This window comes from Betta splendens, chromosome 4, assembly GCF_900634795.4.
Source record: "Betta splendens chromosome 4, fBetSpl5.4, whole genome shotgun sequence".
Classification (NCBI taxonomy): Eukaryota; Metazoa; Chordata; class Actinopteri; order Anabantiformes; family Osphronemidae; genus Betta; species Betta splendens.
The window spans coordinates 25282176-25301548 of record NC_040884.2 but is presented as its reverse complement, the minus strand read 5'-3'; the positions used below and the strand labels follow the sequence as shown (position 1 = coordinate 25301548).

At 44.9% G+C, this 19373-nt stretch overlaps 1 protein-coding gene across 9 annotated transcripts in view; it reads right to left on the bottom strand.

The window, feature by feature from the left end:
- celf5a (cugbp, Elav-like family member 5a) overlaps nt 1-10830 on the bottom strand; it is a 144008-nt gene extending 133178 nt beyond the window's left edge. For 3 of the 9 annotated variants that reach the window (XM_029149050.2, XM_029149056.3, XM_029149051.3), the window contains exon 1: nt 10336-10828. In XM_029149050.2, coding sequence (XP_029004883.1) covers nt 10336-10693 — 358 coding nt within the window. In that variant the 5' untranslated portion in view covers nt 10694-10828. Of the gene's footprint in view, nt 1-10335 lie in introns of all 9 variants that reach the window. The other 6 variants (XM_029149055.3, XM_055507749.1, XM_029149054.3 and 3 more) reach the window with 3 other exon arrangements.
- Nucleotides 10831-19373: the final 8543 nt, after the last annotated feature.

Genomic DNA, 19373 nt, shown 5'->3' with positions numbered 1-19373 from the left:
TTTTTCTCTCAAGACTCACGAGAGCTTTCGCACGTCATCCCACCTTGAGACTCTACTGAACACGCAGTTATTAACACCGGCAAAGTGGGATTAGTTCATAACTTCAACAAAAGCACAAATGTTTCGTAATTAAGAAACATTTACTTGTTTACTTACTTCTTACAGCTTAGCTGTGTCGGATCTGACCGATGCCTGCTGTAACCTGGCTAGTTGAGATTCAAAATCGATTTAGCTAAATTGTCACTTTCCAAAGCTAATTCTAGGGTTCTTGAAAGTATTTACACAGCGTAGTCAAACAATCCAAAAAAACAAATGCTGTAATATTTGCACTTTTGGTATAAGTCACTGAGTTGTGTGTTGCTTCTCTCTGACGGAACAAATGGCTAAATATCCCATATTGCACCAACCAGCTCAATGAGAAATCTATAGATAGTAGCTAATAAATTAAAGTGCAAAAAGACGTAGTTCATAACACTGAGCAATGATGCCTTCTTTTGTTTGCTGATTATTGATAATTATCAGCAGATACTGTATTAAAAGCTACTGGCTGTTTTGTTTTTGCAACATTTGTCAACAAACCAACTGCCTTAGAAGATAATGACATTTATCTGAAGCCTCATTTGTGCCCTCCAGGAAATGGCAGCCTCAATGTTTGCCATTGTTGGGCCTAAAGCTTTCACTCTCAAATCGGCAAATAAATCCTGGGAGACTGGGCTGGGTTAAAAGACAACTTCCCTCATTTTAGTCTCCGTTCATACCCTTTTTGCTCTGTTTTTTCCATCTCCTTGTCCCAGAGGAGTCAAGTTGCCCCAGTGTAATGAAAAAGTGTGAACTTGCTCTGAACGTGGCATTTACTTGGACAGAAAATGTGAAGGTAGCAGAAACCAAGCCAGTTCTGGCACTACCTTCGCCCGCTCCCTCACACATCATTTGCACTCTTTGGAAAATGCTATCACTGTGGGTAGTGTTCTTGCTTACTGCTATGTGGGGCTCCTAGGGAACTGATACCATTTCAGAGGGGTCAGATGCTGAAATACCCATCATCAGCACAGATACAATGTGATTATAATCTGAATTATTGCTAGCCGGGGAGGCAGTTTGGTCTCGGAGAAGCTTTTAACTCAAATAATCACTTCCTTGCTCTTAAAAATTAAATGAAGGTTGTCAATGCTCATTCACTCAAACCAATAATGTCACTTTTCGGGGAGAAGGTGAACAGACTAAGGGATTACTGATGGATAAGTATAATTAAAATGATGAGAATGAGCACAGAGTTAGCAGTGACTTCCCAAAAGACTCTCACTCATTGTTCTGACAACAATATTTTCTCTGTCCATTGGCCAATGAACTGGTAATTAGTGCATTAATATGAGCAGTAGCCTAGCGTAACCTGTAAACCTTAATTAAGTCGGACAGTCACCTTAAAGGCAGCCATCTGTGCTCAGTGACCAGCTCCTGAGCCAACCATCACTCCTTTATCAGTCATTATATCCATTCATCTTTGCAGCATCCATCACCAAAACCTTTGGCTTTATTTTTCTTTTTACTTCCTTTATATCATCTCTTCACCTTGACCAGTGATTAAGGGAGGGTGAGGAGGAGTCGAAGAGTATCGGAATGACCATAATGAGCACAAGAAATAGTCCCGGTCTCTCCCTGGGAATCTCTGTCACTTAAGCCGTGATTTGTTGGCTCAAAAAAAACAGATGACTACCCATGTGCAGATGAGAACATGAGTGTGCATTAAGGGCACGCACACATGACAATGAGTCTGAAAAGGGCAATAAATTCTTTCCAGAAGGCTCTGTGCATTATTATAAGAGCAATACTGGGGCGAAGAAGCCATTAGAACCACACAGGGACATACTGTGGACTTTGACACGCTCATACTTACCAGCTAGTCAGAGGTTAGGTTCTGTCAGACTACAAGTGGTGCTTCATGTAGCCCAAATGCACAGCGTTTTTCTACAAAACTGACAAATTTACTTGGGATGTACCAGTGTTAAGAAGGCTAAAATCAATACCACAGTTCCTAAGATGCTGCTGTTTGATGGCAGGTACAGTTTTGGAAGGTGACGTGATAGGTTGCTGCCGGCCCTTGATTCCCAACTGGCCGGAGCTCTTTCAATATGTTTCTCTGGCTAATGCTCAAAGGATACAGCACTTTGGCATCTTCTGCTGCACTGCAGCCTTTAAAGTAAGTCTTCTACTTCATCCCTCTCCTGCTGTTAAAGCCAGAGCCCGATCTATAAATACATCTAGTGGTCTACATCCCTAATGAGCAAGCTAATTTATACTGTTAATGGATGAAGCTTCACAGAGCTGTAAATAATGTGTATGTTCACACTTAGTGCCTCCTGCCATGATGCGTTGGGCAGCGCCCGGGCCCGTCTCAGTGCGTCGTCCCTCCCTCCCTTCCGTAGCCAAGTCTGCTCCAGCAAAGGGATTTACACAGAAATCAATAAAAGTTTCTCTTAGCCCCTCTCACTTCTGTTGTATAGTACTCTCTGAGCACTACAGTATGTTCCCACTGATGCACAGTCTTCATTAGATGTAAATAATTGGCATCTTCCTAACTATGCTTGTCCTTTTTGGAAAAGGTTAAAGGCAATTAAACCTTTGAGACAGATAAATTGATCGCAGTAAAGCCACAATCAGAGATGATTGGCAGCCGCGAACCGACTGCGGACAAAGGCACAGATCAGGTTTTCAGTCACTTTGATTTTACAAACTGAAAGATACCTTTAAAGACAGCACTTCAAAGACCCTCCCTGCCATAATGACTGAAAGGGGAGTGAGGAAGATAGTGAGATAGTGAGGTGGAGAACCCCCCCGCCCTCCACACACACACACACACACACACACACACACACACCTGCCACCCAGAGATGAGAGGGAAAACTAATTGGACGTGTCTTTATAAACAAACTAGGGCTGAGTGGGAGCTTCTCATGGCTCTTCTATTCATTCAATGTATGCAGCGAATAGAACATAACGTGCTGTAATCAAAATGCATATTTTCAATTATGCCCTGTATGCCAGAAATGTGACTTTGTGTCCTTGTCGGCAGCTTTCTTTTATTTATTTATTTAAGTATCTCTCGTCACCACTGTGCTGGAGAAGAGTAATAATTAACACTAATCATCTGACTAACAAGCAGGCACCAGGGTGTTAATTGAATTGCATTGACGTGAATTTCCTAGTAACCACAATCAGTCCTGAAGACTCCAGAAATATTGGCGAGCTGAACAAAGCATAGACGGACAGACAGACAGGCAGGCAGGCAGACAAATAGGTTGAACATGTCATCCATTAATTCATTTCTCTTGTCTTTTATAATTAGACCGGATCTTCTACTGAATAGTAATCCACAGATCGAGTGCCATCTTGGAACTCCCATAAAGTCCACACACTCTGCTCGTTCAACCAAATTAACATTCAATCATCAAAAAAAGAACACAAATTCCATCTTTCATCTGTCTCGTCTGCTAGTCATCTTGCCTTACACACATACACACACACACAGACACACACACGCACAAAGTAAATTCGGATACGGTTGCAATATATCCTCAGTGCTAATCCCTGCACCAGTTTGTGTCTTTGGCAGTGAAGCACAGACACTGTTAACTACAGCATTGCACCTTCAATGGGAAGGCTAGATGCAAGGAGTGATGGAGAAGATGGCTGGGATGAAAGGAACAGTGCATGTGTGTGTGTGTGTGTGTGTGGGGGGGGGGGGGGGGGGGGGGGGGGGACTAGAAAGAAGGGGACATGGCCTTACAGTCGCCCACAGATGCTCCCTCATTCTCTCTCTCCTTTTGAGCACAATATGGCAGCAGTCTTTTGGGGAAGGCTGGCAGGCAATCAGTGATGTCATGCCAGCCGTGCAGCGATGGCAGCTTAACCTATTTTCGGAAATACCACAGAATTTCTATTTATAATCGCGCTGAGCAGCGTGTATCTTCGCGCGTCCCTCGCGGACCTAAGAATTCACAGTCTCAAGCGCGTCTTCATCACAAGTTGGGGATTGCTCAGGATTCACGGGGCCCGATGTTGATGGAGATGCTTATCATTGTCGTAAGTGGCATTGAGGGAGTGGAGCATTTAAAATGTTATAACACCGACGGCAGCAGAGGAGAAAGACCACAGATGATTTAATTAAGGAGAAGCAGCAGCACAGTTGCAGGTAAAAGTACGGGTTAGATAGAAATCCTCACAGGGAGTAAAAGTAACCTTGTTGACCGTGTTGTGTGAACCTGCTGCTAGCTAGTTTTATGACTTAACTCTAGATTGTATCATCAATAAAGTAATAATTTAAAAATAATTATTACTCTACTTTTCAAATAAATGTTCAGTAAAAATACTAAAGGCAAAATCTGAGGGGACAGATGTGTTTTACATTTTTTTTTTATTTTAGCAATCGTTTATGTCTGCGTGCTAGCTGCTCCCACCGTAGCTTTGTTTTGGCTAAACGCGGCCTCTGCTCCTCATCCTCCAGCCTTCGCCCACGCGCCCCCCCCCCCCGAGCAGCTTTCAACCTGTCAGAGAAGTCGTCATGTCCCGAGCTGAGGCATCACTCTTCTCTCCCACTGCCTCGGGATATAAACAGCCATTTGTTTCTGCATCTCCGACAAACAGTTTATTTTAGCCCTCCACTTATCCATCTGTCCGCGCATCCATTGTTCTGGGCCCGTGCGTCTGTCATTTCCCTGGTGGGTTCTGCCGCACACATGTGCCGTCCTCCCGGTCCGATCCCTTCCTGACGGGCGGCGTGACGGGGGGGGGGGACTGACAGCGCTCAGTCATCCCCACACAGCTGCGTGTTTGCGAGCGCTCTTACACAGATACATGTACGACATTTATGCATTGTTCACTCATACCAGCATCAAGGGCTCAGCCATTTGGCAATCAGAGCGATGTGACAGCTTGACTAATCTGTGATTGTTTTTTGGCCAAAACACGGAGGTTAGTGAGCCCTCCAAGGGCACGGTACTATAAGGCAAGACAAATAACTTATTATTTTCCAGGCTTGTACAAGGCTTTATCGCATGAGTTCTCCTGAACCATTCCAAAATGGAGAGGGATTATCACAAAACATTGCATTAAAATCTCCTCTCTCCCCTCTCCCTTGTTATTTCATTTTCCTTCTAAAATGAATCTGTGCCCAGCCAGGCTCAAACACAACATTAAAGAGCTCATGCTATTCTATCAGAAAGCACCAACCCCCTCCTCGCTCGCTCCCTCTTTTTTTCCCTCTGTGCCTTTATAAACCCCCCCCTTCATAAGAGTACACTCTGCTCTGAAGGCAATGGCACTCTCTGCTAAGCTACCCATACAAAATAGATAGGCTTCTATCCCTCTATTTAGACTAAGGAAATAGCTGTGACCTTTGTGCGCGAACAAGACTTCTACCTTCAGAAGAGAAATGTTACCTGCAACACAGTGAATAGAGCTCAGGCACTATTAGCTCGGGCAGAAGCAATATCGTTTTACGACATATTAAAATTCCCATCCTTTCTGTTGCACCTGCTGCATTAACGCTGCACATATTGATATTAAATAGCTCATCATGAAAACTAATCAATAAGTGTAATGCCACCGCACAGGTTAAGTTGGGCGGCATCGCTCCAAAGTCGCTTCCTCGTTTCCCTCACAACTCACAGCACCGCTCCGTACCTTCCTGCGCCACAGTTGCCCATTAAGAGCGAACATATTCCACAAAGGTCATAAAATAATAGCGCTTCCAAAATACTGTAAGCATAATATACTGCGAGCCATAATGAATGCCGCTTCGCAGGAAATCAATCCATCTGAAAGGCTCTCCCGGGCAGGGATTAAGGGGAAAGCAGCAGAGACAGAACAGCAGCCAGGCCTGTTTGTTGTGCGGACGCTAACCTCCAGCACAGCGCGCTCTTGTCGGCATCTGAGATTGGCAATCTCTTTGGAAAGGCAGCAGAAAACAGGAGAGGAGCGGCTCCTCATCCTGAAGTCAAGGCCCATAGCGTCTGTCAGCGCGGGCCGACCTGCTGCATCTTTTATGAGGAAAGCCCCGGTGCTTATTACAATATTTACGAAAGTTTAAAGATTGCGGAGCGGGTGTTGTTACTGCATTAGCCCGGCCTGGTGGCCTGCGCTCGCTTCTGGATTTGTTCAATCGAATGGCCGCACGCGGAGGCTGAGGGGGGTGGAGCGGAATATATTTAGTCTCCAGACCTTCTTCACGTGTTCCATTTAATTCGTTTATTTGAATGAATTGTCAGACTCTGGTTCCAGTACAGTATGTACAGTACCGCCCATGTGACTGCTCCCGCTCTGTTTATGGTCTGTAAGTGAACCTGTCCCATCTGTTTCCTCCGGGGGGTATCTGTCCTACAGCAGTGCCGTGATCTTTCACTCTCTCCATGAGGCGCGCACAATATGGAGATGTGTAGATCCGCTCACGTTCCCACTACATCAAAGAGTAGAGAGGGACAGCGAGGCTGTAACAAACTTTAATTAACATGCAGCCTTTCAGGCATCACTTGATATAGAGAAGCTTCGTCTCGTATTAATACCACATCATTTTGGTCTGATATACGTGTTCTGTTCCATCTCTTCACTCATTTTTATTGTGAGGATGAACCACAGAGGAATACTATCCATCAGACTCACATGCATGAAAAAAACCTTGAATAAATATTTCATTAGATTATTCTGTGATTTAATGTGCTTCTGCGTGGCTTGGGTCTATTGCAATATCTCAGGTCCATTTATAAATGCATTAACACAATGATACCCGACACTAGCTTAATATTGATACCTGGGCTGCCTTAGCCAGCAGACTGGAGCAGTGCAGGGGATTGTTTTGTCTGTCCGTCTTTTCACTCTGCTGAATCACACCTGTAGCGGGAAGAAAATCTTTCCTCCCTTCACTCTCGTTTGAGTGCATTTTACTTAACTGCGTGACTCAAACTCAGGACGTAATCTGTCCAGAGTCTTCAGTCAAACAGGTTCACTATTCAGTTTTTTAAGGGAGCTGCTGATATAGAAAAAAGCTGAACACACTGAGGAACGCTGATTATTGATTGAAGCTTCGGTTTCAAACGCATACTTGAATAAATGCATTCATGCGTCGTCAAGGTGATATAAGTGGAAGCTAATTATAGCCAAAGGAAGAAGTTATGTGGTAAATTCGACATCAGGAAATCCTCTGTCTATTAATACCAATTGGGCAACAATAATTGACAGGCCATTGACAGCGTGGGCAGAATTAATCATTTGAAGAGGCAGACTAGACTGAATTTTTAATTGGCAAAGGCAGCCACTGTTTAGGGAGGGAACCAGCTGATCACCCAGGAGACTGCTGCTTCAGACAATGCACATTTGCTAATCCTCTTGAGTCGAGTTATTATGGCCATGCATTATTATCACGCTTTACAAACTAATTCCTTGTTTTCCCTCATGGATTACCACGGGGAAAAAATAGTTCCTTAAGAAAAGAGGAAACAATAAACACACAGAGTGGATGAAGTGAAAATCAGAAGAGCAAAACATGTGCTCACAGCACATATGTGTGTGTGTGTGTGTGTGTGTGTGTGTGTGTGTGTGTGTGTGTGTGTGTGTGTGTGTGTGTGTGTGTGTGTGTGTGTGTGTAAAGGAGAAACGTATTTTCCTACCAAAGTAAGGATATTTTGGCTGGTTCTCCTGTTTGAGGGTTAAGATATGGTTTTGAGGTTTAGTTTTGCTTCAGATTAGAGCAAGGGTTAGATGTCAATGGAGGTCCTCAGTTTGACGTAGGTACAAGGGTGTGTGTTCGTGCGTGCGTGCGTGCGTGTGTGCGTGCGTGCGTGTATTTCTCAGCCTGCATGTGTTTTCTGTATGACTATTTCTACCAGGGTCCATGCTCATAATCCTGTTTTTTTTTTCTTAATAACATGATTAAATGTAAAATACCCTCATCAAAGATCAATGACATTCAGTATTAGGGTTTGATTATATATTGTGGCCAGGATTCATTACTTTCTAAGCCATTTAATTTGACTGACTTATCTAAAATAAATTAGGTTAGTTAATGAGTACGAGAAAAAGTCAGAAAAAAACTTATATTTTCTCATTTAGACAATATCTTGTGTGTGTGTGTGTGTTGCTTTATTTTTAAAAAGCATCCAAACTCAAAACATGGCATAGAAAGCTTTGTGGGGCTTTTTAATTACTAGTGCTTTTTGAATTTGCAATGAGAACAACATTCTGACAATAACTGAATACGGGCAGTTGGACATTTCATTCAAAACATTTATATCTCTTAAGGTCTTCAATCCATCTCTTAATTGATGATGATAATATGAAGAAAACCTTTCAAATGTAAAAAGAAATCTCTGAATCAATAAACGATTCACTGCCTCTTACAAATATGCTCCTGAATTTATTCACTGGTTATCATTGTGTCATAAACACTTGAATTATATGTAGATCGATCAGAGCTATTGTCTTGGTTTCTATTGTCTAAATTGTCTTATTCCTGCCACCACGATGAGGCAACAATCACTCAAGAGCTAAATACTGCAATGATTATGCAACACAGGGCAATTACGTTTTGGTGCATGTATGTACACACATGCACATGTAAACACACACTGATGAATGCCAAGCGAGCACTGTTCTGAAAAGGCGACGTCCCCTTGACAAGCTGACAAGATCAGCTGCAGGAATGTGGCTTCGTGAAACACACCATTAATAGAAGCTGTGGTAGCGTAACCAGCGTACACACAACATTAACCCATTCATAGAGCTCAAACTAACCTTTCGTATTCTAAATGTGATGACTAAAAATCAGACTGCAGCAGATCCTTTCGATCAGCATAGAAGTTTAACATGAGCATAACATTGAAGAAATGGACTGAAACCATGCTCTTCCTTAAATCGTGTCATGCCACAGTCACATGCTGTCAATCAATCGGTCTGACTGGGCCGGCAGAATCAAGCTTTAGGGTGCTGTAACATAATGATAACAAATTCCACATCACCTGGTGGTGATGCTATATGTCACAGAAGACATCACGCCGTGTGTAATGGTTCCAAATGACATTTACTTTACTGTCACGAGCGCTCATTTGTCTTCTCCCAAATTCATTTCTAAGCGTGCTTTTCTAACGTCATCCAACACCTGCAGGTGTCCAAGGAAGGAGATGGGAAAGCAGGGACTTCACCATTTTAACACCGGAATAGATGTACATACGTTAAAGTAAAACTGCTGCTGATAGGTGCCATCGTCCTTATTGCCATGGAAACATGTCATTGGGATTATTTCAACCATTCTAAAGCCCTACCAGACACCTGACCAAGTGCAAACACAAATCAGTCAACAAAACAGCACCGATGTACGACGAGGATGAGGATGGTTCTGATGATGATGATGATGATGATGCTACACTGGGCTGATCAAAGACCACATATTGTGAAATGCCCGTCCCCGCCCACGCCGCGATCTCTACATTGTGCATCCCTAACGATCAACTTCACTGGGGAGGGTGGAAGTTGCCGCCGCGCGCCCCGCGCCGCGTGGGTCCGCTCGCCACGCTGCCTTCCATTTCAGCAGGAGCGGCGCGGCGTCGCTGCCCCACTCTCCGCGGCGCCGTCCGTCATCTTGTGGCGGCTCCTGCGCCCTTTGGACGCACCGTGGCACCGAACTGACCGCGCGTCGTGTCGCGATCGCGCCCAGCCCGCGCCGCTCGCGCACATGGGGGGGGGGGGGGGGGTGATGTTAAAGAAAGCATACGGATGAATAAATGATGCCTCCCCTCCGCGATAGATGGGCTCGCAGGGGGAAGGCTCTTTAAAAATGCATCCTTCCCGAGCGCCTCTGCCCCACTTAAAAGCGTGTTAAGACTCTTCGGCTGCATTAAAATAAAGATCAGAGCCAACGCATTTTGTCACCCAATCACTCGTGATCCCGAAAAAACACTCGCACCATTCGCGCGTCTCCCATTTTGGGCGCCCGTGTGCGAGCAGAAGCGTGGGACGAGCAGGATGGAGACGCGGACACGGGTTCGGAAAAAAAAACGCTGCTCCGTGTGGACGCGTTCACCAGCGAAAACAAGCAGAAACGTGACACACGCCGAACCTCAGTATTGTATCAGAACATGGAAGCGGGGACGCGCGTTACACCGATGACTGTCAGGAAACAGACTGGAATCATTTATAGATTATTAGAACGTATACGCTTTCAAAAGTAGCGAGCATCCTGCCGCGTTCACGCCGTATTATTTCAACACAACTCCGAATGTACAGGTGTTAAAAAGCATTTGTGAAGACATTTAAATGGGCCTCGCAGCCGTTCGAGGGGCGACACGTTACCTTTGTGCATGCCGGTGTATCGGTCCTTGAGAACTGTCAGTTCGTGGATTTTCCCAAACTGTTCAAACAAGGGCTTCAGGTCTTTTTCTTCCAAGTTCCGCGGTATCTGCCCGATAAACAGCTTAATGGCATCTTGGTCTTTCATGTTGCCGTTCTCCGGATGAATTGAAATGGGTTCTGACCCGTTCATGGGTTTCGGAAATGTGATCTGAGGGTACTGGTGCTGATGTGGGATAAGTAGTAGTGGCGGCTGGGTCGGCGGTGCCCCCGGTCCGGTGAAAACCAAGCTGGAGTGAGCGGGCTGGGGCTGCTGTGGATGGTGCTGCCTTCTTGTTTCAGTCTGAGTGAATCTGGCCATTCTGAGCTGGGAGCAGAGTGGATAATAATGACAACACACACACGCGCGCGCGCGCGCACACACACACACACATATACACACACACTGTGAGAGAGCAAGCACTCAGCTGGAAACCAGGCTGACTTTCTATCCGACACACAACACACACACACACACACACACGCACACACAGTACGAGGCAGAAAGGGGGGCGACGGTGGCGGCGTGAACGCACAGCGGCGCTATTACGCACTCTGGAGCGACACCCAGCGGCGTTTAAGCGGTACTTCACCTCAGGAAGGAGTTGGAGGGGAAACGCAAACACCTGAAATATGCAAATGTGGAGAGCGATTTATTGCCCCTCATTCATTTGTAATACGACCACCAAAAGATTAGAACCATCTCCTGAAATGATGCTGGAATTAAACCATAAGTCACCACCGTGTTACTGAGGGACTCTCAGTACAGTAAGTTGTAAGTTACTTATTGTGATGATTCCAGATGCAGTGATAATTGTGTATCCTGTTTATCTAAACTCTGCAGCTTGAGGCACAGTGCTGCAAAACTCACAGCCTCAGTCTGAAGCAGCATCGTGTTCTGCTGTATCACTCTACTGGGCTTGAAAACTTTATAAAGCGTTTGTGCCTGTGCGTTATATCCAAGGCAAGCGATACGGCCATCTGCAATCGGTCATTAGATCGAGTCAAGGGACCAACAAACATTAACCACAATTAGCAGACTTACTGTAAGTGCTTTTCAAACAGCGAGCGCGTTAATCCCCCCGGAGGCGGCTTATTTGCATCATTCGCCTTCTCTGTGCAGACACTGTCACCAGCGCTCAGATCCAAATCCGCCACCAGAACATTATACTGGAACGGAGCAACAGTGGCAAAATGGATTCATGTGGAAACAGGGAGTGCAGTTGACTGGCGACTTTGCCACAAACCACCCCTTAACTAAAACACATTTACTGGACAGATTTCTAATTACAGCCTATTTAACAGCAGATTGAATAAAGTGATATACTGTCTGTGACAGCGGGCTCAAGCCGGCAAAGAGAATCAATACTGCTGCTGGCTGCTGCTTACTGCGTGGGAGCGGCACCGCCCCCCCTCCGAGCCCCCTCCTCCTCCTCCTTCCCACAACTTCAACTTTTGAGTGGCTGCAACACTGGGTGGACGAATTGGATGAGCTGCCTCCCTCGCTCTTTGCTCAGCAGCAAATCTGAGAGGCGAGCGAACGCCCCCCATCCACAGCGTCAGGGCGGCGGAGCGGCCCACCAGCGCCGGGCCGGGGCCGCTTCACTTCAGCTCGATTCAACTCCGCTCACAATATTTGTGTCTCCGAAGTTCAATAAGTGAGAGTGTGAGGGGAAATACATGAGCAGGCAGGGCCACGCATTGACATTAGCAGTCAATAAAACAGTGGGCGGTCGCCGCACAGACGCAGGGAGTCGTATTGTAAACTTGCTTTTTTGGAAATGTGAATGTGATTCTATGGAGCCGCCGGTCCCACGGTGCCTGTGTGAGGGAAAGTGCTGTTTGTTTTCGATTGGCGCCGCCCAGGTCGCAGCGTCGCCTCATTGTGTTGGAGCCCGATTGATCAGAGGAGGCCGGGCGCTCGCCGGACGCGGCCGCCCTGAATGGGGGCAGGAGCCGGGGCCCGGGCCCACGGCCCAGCGTGTCGGCCCGCTCGCGGCCTCGTCCGCAAGGAGCCGTCAGGACCGGCCTGCGAGGGGGGGGGGGGGGGGTATTTTTAGACATGTGGTCAGCACATGGGGAGAGGTATTGAGAACTTCCACTTCATGTTTTTTTTATTGACCAATACCATTAGTGTTCTGCCGAGCCGAGGGCAGAGACAGGAAATCAATAAAGGTCACACTACTAGTGCAAACTAAAAAGTTACATACAATTTAACTGACTGCGCTTGATGCTTGTTAACCAGTCGGGGCCCAGAGAGGGAGGCAGCCTGGCTTGGGAGGTCTGGAGGATCCACGGGGAGGCAGAGACAGGCAGCCACGCTGCACCCTGTCACTTATCCTCCCCCTAATTATCCAAAACCAACACTAGCTCATTTGCATCCCGTGTAAATACAACAAAAAGCGAGCAGAGAGTCTAACTCGCCATATGCCGCCCGGTTCTGAGCGGCGTCTCCTCTGCGCGGCGACGTTTTAAAGCTCTCGCTGCACTTTAATAAGCGGCGAGAGCTGCGCTCGTCCCCCGGCGCCCGATCCGGCGCCGCGCTCCAGTCACGCGTTGCGAAGCGCGGCCTTTCGACTGCGAGGTGTTGTTCAAGGAAATTAGGGTGGGAAGTGATGGTGCCACATCACGCTGGAGGAGAGGCCTTTATGGACCGCTGGCCTAACGGGCGGATGAGATGTGATGAGAGCAGGCTGAGCTGGAGTCTCCAGGTGATTCTGCCCTGCGCCGAAGGCAGCGGAGAACCCTTCGCCGTATCGATCAGAGCCGCTCGCCTCAGAGGGAGGTCCGTGTTTTCACCGGCGTTGGTCCTGTTGCAGCCGTCAAAGCTCTTTTTGTGAGCGTGTTTCTAACATAAAATCGAAGAATGTTTCATCATTTTGAATTTGTTCTGACTCGTCCATCCTCTGTTGACAAAATGCAAAAAAAACCTAATAATAATCTGAACCCAGAATTGACTCTAGAGACACATCCCTCACTCTGGTAAATAACACACGGGTTATTATTTGCAGGCAAACAAACTGTACAAGCATTTGATGATCCAGTTAAACTGGAGCGTGAATGCAGTGAATGCATTAGTAGAGAGAAGTCAAGAAGCTACTTGATGTTTTAATAACCTGCTAAACCAGTACAATGAAAATCTGACTTATTACACAACAAGTGTCATTTATAGGATTTCAGATCAAAAGAACTGTAGAAGTCAGAATTTTCATAACTGTTTTTGTCAAGTGTTTCTCACTCTAAAGAAATCCCCAAATTCTTCTAAAACACACAAAGTTGTTTAACCCGTTGAGCCCCAAGCTTTTTTCTGATAAATGGCATAACTACATTCAAATGAATTTATCACTGCAACCACTAAGACTGTTTAAAATAGTGTCAATGTAATGTAGGGGACACTTGTGAGATGTGATATGAGGTGTAAAATTGGTTTTACTGTTATCCATGCGATGTTTATGAATAATAGAAAAGTTAAATGTTTCAGTTATGTCTGAAGAGAAATGCAAAAGAGAAAACAGAGTCAGGGTTGAAGGTGATTTGAAAAGCTCTGAGCTGTGATCCAATCTGTACTTCCAGCCGCCGACCACCAGATGGAGCCTGTGTTCCACTGTGGGTCTCCTCTGAAGTCACGGGAGGGCGTCTGAGCCTAAATAATGACTAACCTGTCATAAATTATTGCCAGTTCCCCTAAAGCGGACTTTTAAATATCACATATGCGTTTAATAATCCATATTGACAGAAATCCGAGGCTCTCCCCTAACCTTAACCCTAAACGCTTTAAAGCCTGTATCATGGTTTCAGTTCAACATCAGTTCTCTATCAGCATCAATAACACATATCCAGGTAATTACGGTGGGCGACGACCCAGCAGGTTATGAATAGTTAAGATATTTCCCGCTAACAACACTTAAATAATAATTAGCATCACAGGGGTCGTCGCTGCCCTGAGCACCTTCACTCACTGTGCACTGGATTTACTGGCAGCGTGTTTGTGGTGTAGTGTGTATTACTGTGTTCATTTACTGTATGTGCTCCCTTCTACCTTCACAGGATCGTGTCTGCGCCTGGCGGAGGCAGCTCCCACTTACGTTGCCTGTGTGAGGCGTGTTCTCACTTCAGTTAGTGTCCTCATCATGTTCACCCTCTCACTGGGATAATTACTTTGGATGATTTCTTCACTTCAAAACAGACCTGGGAGCAGGAAGCTGGCTGGAAACAGTCTGTTTGATGTCTGTGCTGTAGGTCAAAGGTCAAACCTGCTTTGCGTCCATCCATTTTGAGTTCCACGCATCACGTTGGCCATTCACTGCCACTTAGTTTAGCCTCTGCTCCCCACAATATAGGGTTGTAAAACACCAGTGTTTCATGTTTTTGTGCTGTTTCTAGTCAAAGGAGTGAATTATATATTTAGATGCAGACGTTTTCTGTTGTTTAGCCTAATTCATTGCAGAGGAATTTTAACTGTCACTTATCAGTCATGCTGCTTCAAGTATTGCTGACATATCCCTGTTGCAATTGCTTGTAATTTGTAAAAGAGGTGATGATTTATATCCATGGTAGATATGAATCTATTTTATTGGCGCTATTACACTATAAAAATGAAATCCTATTGTGAAAGAGCTGTGTGTATGTGCTATACATGTAGATGGATTAAAGTTTGTGGTAATATTGTTGAGAAACAACTTTTACACAAACACAAACTTAGACTTTAAACAGAAAATCTTGTTTTAAACCACGACCTACTTGATCATGTTCGATCCAGTATCACTGGCTAATCGTCATCTTGCTTCTTGTATTGTGATCTGCATGTTGCATTGAAACAATGACTAATTTAATAATAACTCTCAGACAAAAAAAAAAGGCTATTCTTGTATTTTATTGGCACATACTGTCAACATTCATTGTGACAAGGGAGCAAAACAACACAGATGTCCTTTTGAGCAAACCCCCTCAAGCTGTGTTATGGATGAGCTCCAGTCATTCCCATTCTACTGGGAGATGAAATCCATGGAGCTCATTCGTGGGCCAACACTGCAAGGAGACAAAAAACTTGACACAAGCTCCTGAGGTTGGAGGAAATGTCCTATTATTTACAGAATGTTGACGACGGTCAATCCTTTATATGCAAATAATATCAGAAGGACCACATCATTATGCAAATGACTCTAGACATCACACAAAAATGTTGGCTCTTGGTTGTGGTTGCTAGGCGACAGCGGCTGGATAACAGTGATGTACTGTGTGAAGATGAAAGAAGATCCTGATAGCCGCTGTTTGGGAGAGAGAAACTTTATCAGCTGAAGGAGCTGGAAAACCACTGTGAAGCAACTTTACATTAGGCACAACACCTCAGTGGGTATCGTTTCTTCAGTCCGATCACCAGCAGAGCTGGAACGCACACGCGATGTTTACCATGAAGCAATTTGAGCAAACAAAGCAATTAGCCGCACACAAGGAAAGACACAGAAGAGCAGGCGCAGACGCATAAAGGCGAATCACCATTCACGCTTCAGCGCATTTTGGTGAAGATGTGACTGTGGTTTGTGAGTTTCTGTACATGCTACTGAGAAAAGTTTGACTCTGTCGCCTCTGAGACGCAGACGACAACAAAACATCAGCAACATTAAATCCTGTAATCCAACCACACCTGAAATTTCAGGTACTTTGGCTGTTGCTCTGCACGCGAATGACCTCGGCTCGGTTCGTCCAGAATCACACAGTCATGATCACACAGGCCGATGCTTTCAGAACTGAAATGTGTCCTTTTCTATTAAAACTACTGATGCAGCTCAACTAAACGATCTAAAAGAAGTCAAACACCCTCCATATTAAAGTGTTTAAGGGTGGTCAGCTGCTTTCTCACAGTAAAGGCTTCAGCAGCTCTTCTAACAAAGTGCAGAGCTGACACTCAGGTTAAGATCCATCCATTAGGGTGTTTTTTCATGACTATTTAGGAATGGGTGGGATTTCTAATTGAAGGAATTTTGTTTATTTTTTATCTTAACTGTTTTGGACTCTGCTGTGTTTACTGACGTCTATGATTCAGTCGGTTTGGTTTTGCAGCCCCTCTCCTTTAAAATGGCCTGATGAGTAAACCAGTAAACATTCACCCACTTGGGTCTAGTTCATTAGGTCAGTTTGTTTTTGTTGATGCAGTTTGGTCCAGTCAGTTTGCTGATGAATTTTTATGGCTTCAATCTAGTTCTGCTTACTTGACCCCTTGTACGTGTGCACAACTTCTTCATATATTCTATGAAAATGTTATTTTTAGTATTGAAATGGAGAACATTTTTTTCATTTTTGGTCAACTTGGTTTCACACATTTTGTGAAAGTGTTAATAACAGCTAATGAAGCATTTGTATCTTTGCTGGAATCTACTGTAATTTCTCAAAATGAGAATTTAGTATTGAGTATAAAACCCCATCTGTCCTGTTTTTTTTATACATGCATTTCAGTTTGTTTAGTTGAATCTACAAATTGTTAGCTGGTGCTGAACTAAAGATCTTAGAGTGTTGTTTCAGTAACATCTCTTTCATCAAACTGAACCCGTCCCTCTTTCCTTCTGTATTTAGACTCTCCTATAAAAACACATCACACAGATCCCAGATCAGAGTTATTCGCGGAGCCTTGATGTCGACCTTAACTCGAGAGAATTGATGCAAATGAGTCGAGTGTCGAACTGGTCTGAAATGCAAATAGTTTCTGGGAGTCAGACCTTGAGTTGATACTCTGTATTCTTGGTAGATCCTTTATCAGCTGCAGCAGATTTTATTTCCTCTTCTTTGTTTGACAACTCTTGAGTCTCAAGAGGCTAAAAAGACTTGCAAATGTATTAAGAATATGCAAAAGCAAAATGCTTCCGGATTGAACCGTCCTTACAGTTTAACTTTCTGCCTTTAGAGTTAACTCTGACCACAGCATTCAGCAGGATGCCTGCCGGCTACAGCGGTCATACAGCTCCAGCTTGGCCCATGTTTCATTTTCACAATTTCACCTTCAACATTTGCAGAGCTTCATCTGACCCCGGCTTCACATTTCTGCACATTTAGCTCTTATTTCCTGCAGGGCCTCATACACTAAAGAGCTGTCAATAATCCTTGAAAGGCGTTCCTCATAGGAACTAAATGGCCTGGTTCACAGTGACTTCATCACAAAGGTTCTACAGGAAGTCCAACGCCTTCTGAATCCCTCCAGACGTCTTTGAATGAATATTTAACACTTCATCTTCTTCTTTCAGACCCTCGTTAACTCACGTTTCCTGGGGCGCATGTGAAGGCGCGTGCACGGAAACACACTCCTGGTCAGAGCTGCAAACTCCTCACGGCTTTAAAGAAGAGATGCACAGATTATCGCTTTCGTTAGTGAGGTCACCTGGCGTTGCATAACTCGTGTTGCTGTTCGTTGTGGGTGGAGCCTCCAAGTTCAGTTTCAGTCCGGTTGTAGTGAAGCGCCTCCAACACTCCACCAGTACACGCTTTTCTTTTTGCTGCAGACAAACATATCTTCAACTGACGCGATTCACTACAGAGACTCTGTGGTAATTTAGCCTTGGAACGGGTTTTTGAATGTCTCCAGTGTCTATTGTCCTCTGAGCACTCGCTTTCCCTGCGGCATGAATAACTCACCACGTACCATTCAATAAGCCAGAAATGAGGACACGGGGTGAGCTGAGGAGAAGTGCTTCATTTCTCCCGTATCTGGTCATAAATGGCATATTTATTACAAACCTCGGCCTCCTCTCAACCTTAAATCAGAGATCAGAGGATCATAACATTTCATTGAACTTTGACAAAAAAATATCATAAAATCAGTAATACTGGGATATTGTACTGAGCTAAACTAAATGCCAAGCTGCTGAGCAGAACAAAACAGTGGCGACAGCATCATTCATGATGCTGCTAGAGTAAATACGTTCTCACTTCACTCAAACAAATGAACCAATTAAAACGGCGTTGTTATATTTCAGTTTATTATTACTCTGCGGTTAGTTTGATTCCTGTATTCGGAGTCATCAGTCAGGGGAGGCACCAGCTTTTACCCTTTGGATCCACAGAGTAATAATGATTAGGTAATGCTTCTTCTGTGTGTCAGCCCACATCCAGATTGTCCGACCTGTCGAATCTCAGGCGTTTCGTTCTGCTTCTGCTTCCTCCACCTGCGACTGAGCCTCCTGCTGTCCTCCCATTGCCTGCTCATCTTCATCCACATGAGGGTTGCGGGTTCTGTACACTATGCTGGAGGCTATCCAGCGTACCCACTACATGCAGACCCCACTGATGAAATGAACTGCTGCAGCCGTGGACGAACGCAGCCAGATTCATTTAACCTACATCCATCGACGACAGGAGAATTGATTCTGACCCTGTTTCAACTTTCAGCACGACAGCGAGACAGAGGGTGAAATTGTGCTGGAATAGAGAGAAGAGATGGTTCTGCCATGTTTTACACCCCACAGGAAATATCAAGAGGATTTAAATTTTCTACACTGAAAACTGAGCTATTGCAACATTTCTCAGAGGGATTGAGAGGCTTCTGTCAAAATCTGCCTAAAAGCACCTGAAAAGCTCACCAGTGAAAGCATCAGGCTCCATCAGATGCTTTTAACCAATTTAAAACATAACCTAAAATCAGCAACTAGGTTTTTTGTTTTATATTTATTTTACCATAATGAACCAATTAAGCAGTATTTAAGTTTAATGCTGTTTCTAAAACCACGGTTGTTGACTGTATTTTCTACGTCCTGCTCGCTTCATGTTGATTATTTTATGAATATATGCCAAAGGTCAGAGCTGTCCTCATGTCAATATGTTATCAAAAAAATAAAAGGAAAGGAAACAACAGACTTTGACCTTAGTGGTGCTTTCAGGCTCCTCTGTCTCCTCCTGACGTTCCTTCGCTGGCCGTCTGCTCGTGGCCAATCAGGTTTTATCTTCCCCGCGGCCAATGGGAGCGGAGCAGCCTGGCCGGATAGGCGTGTTGTGTTGGAGTTTAAACTTTGGACCCC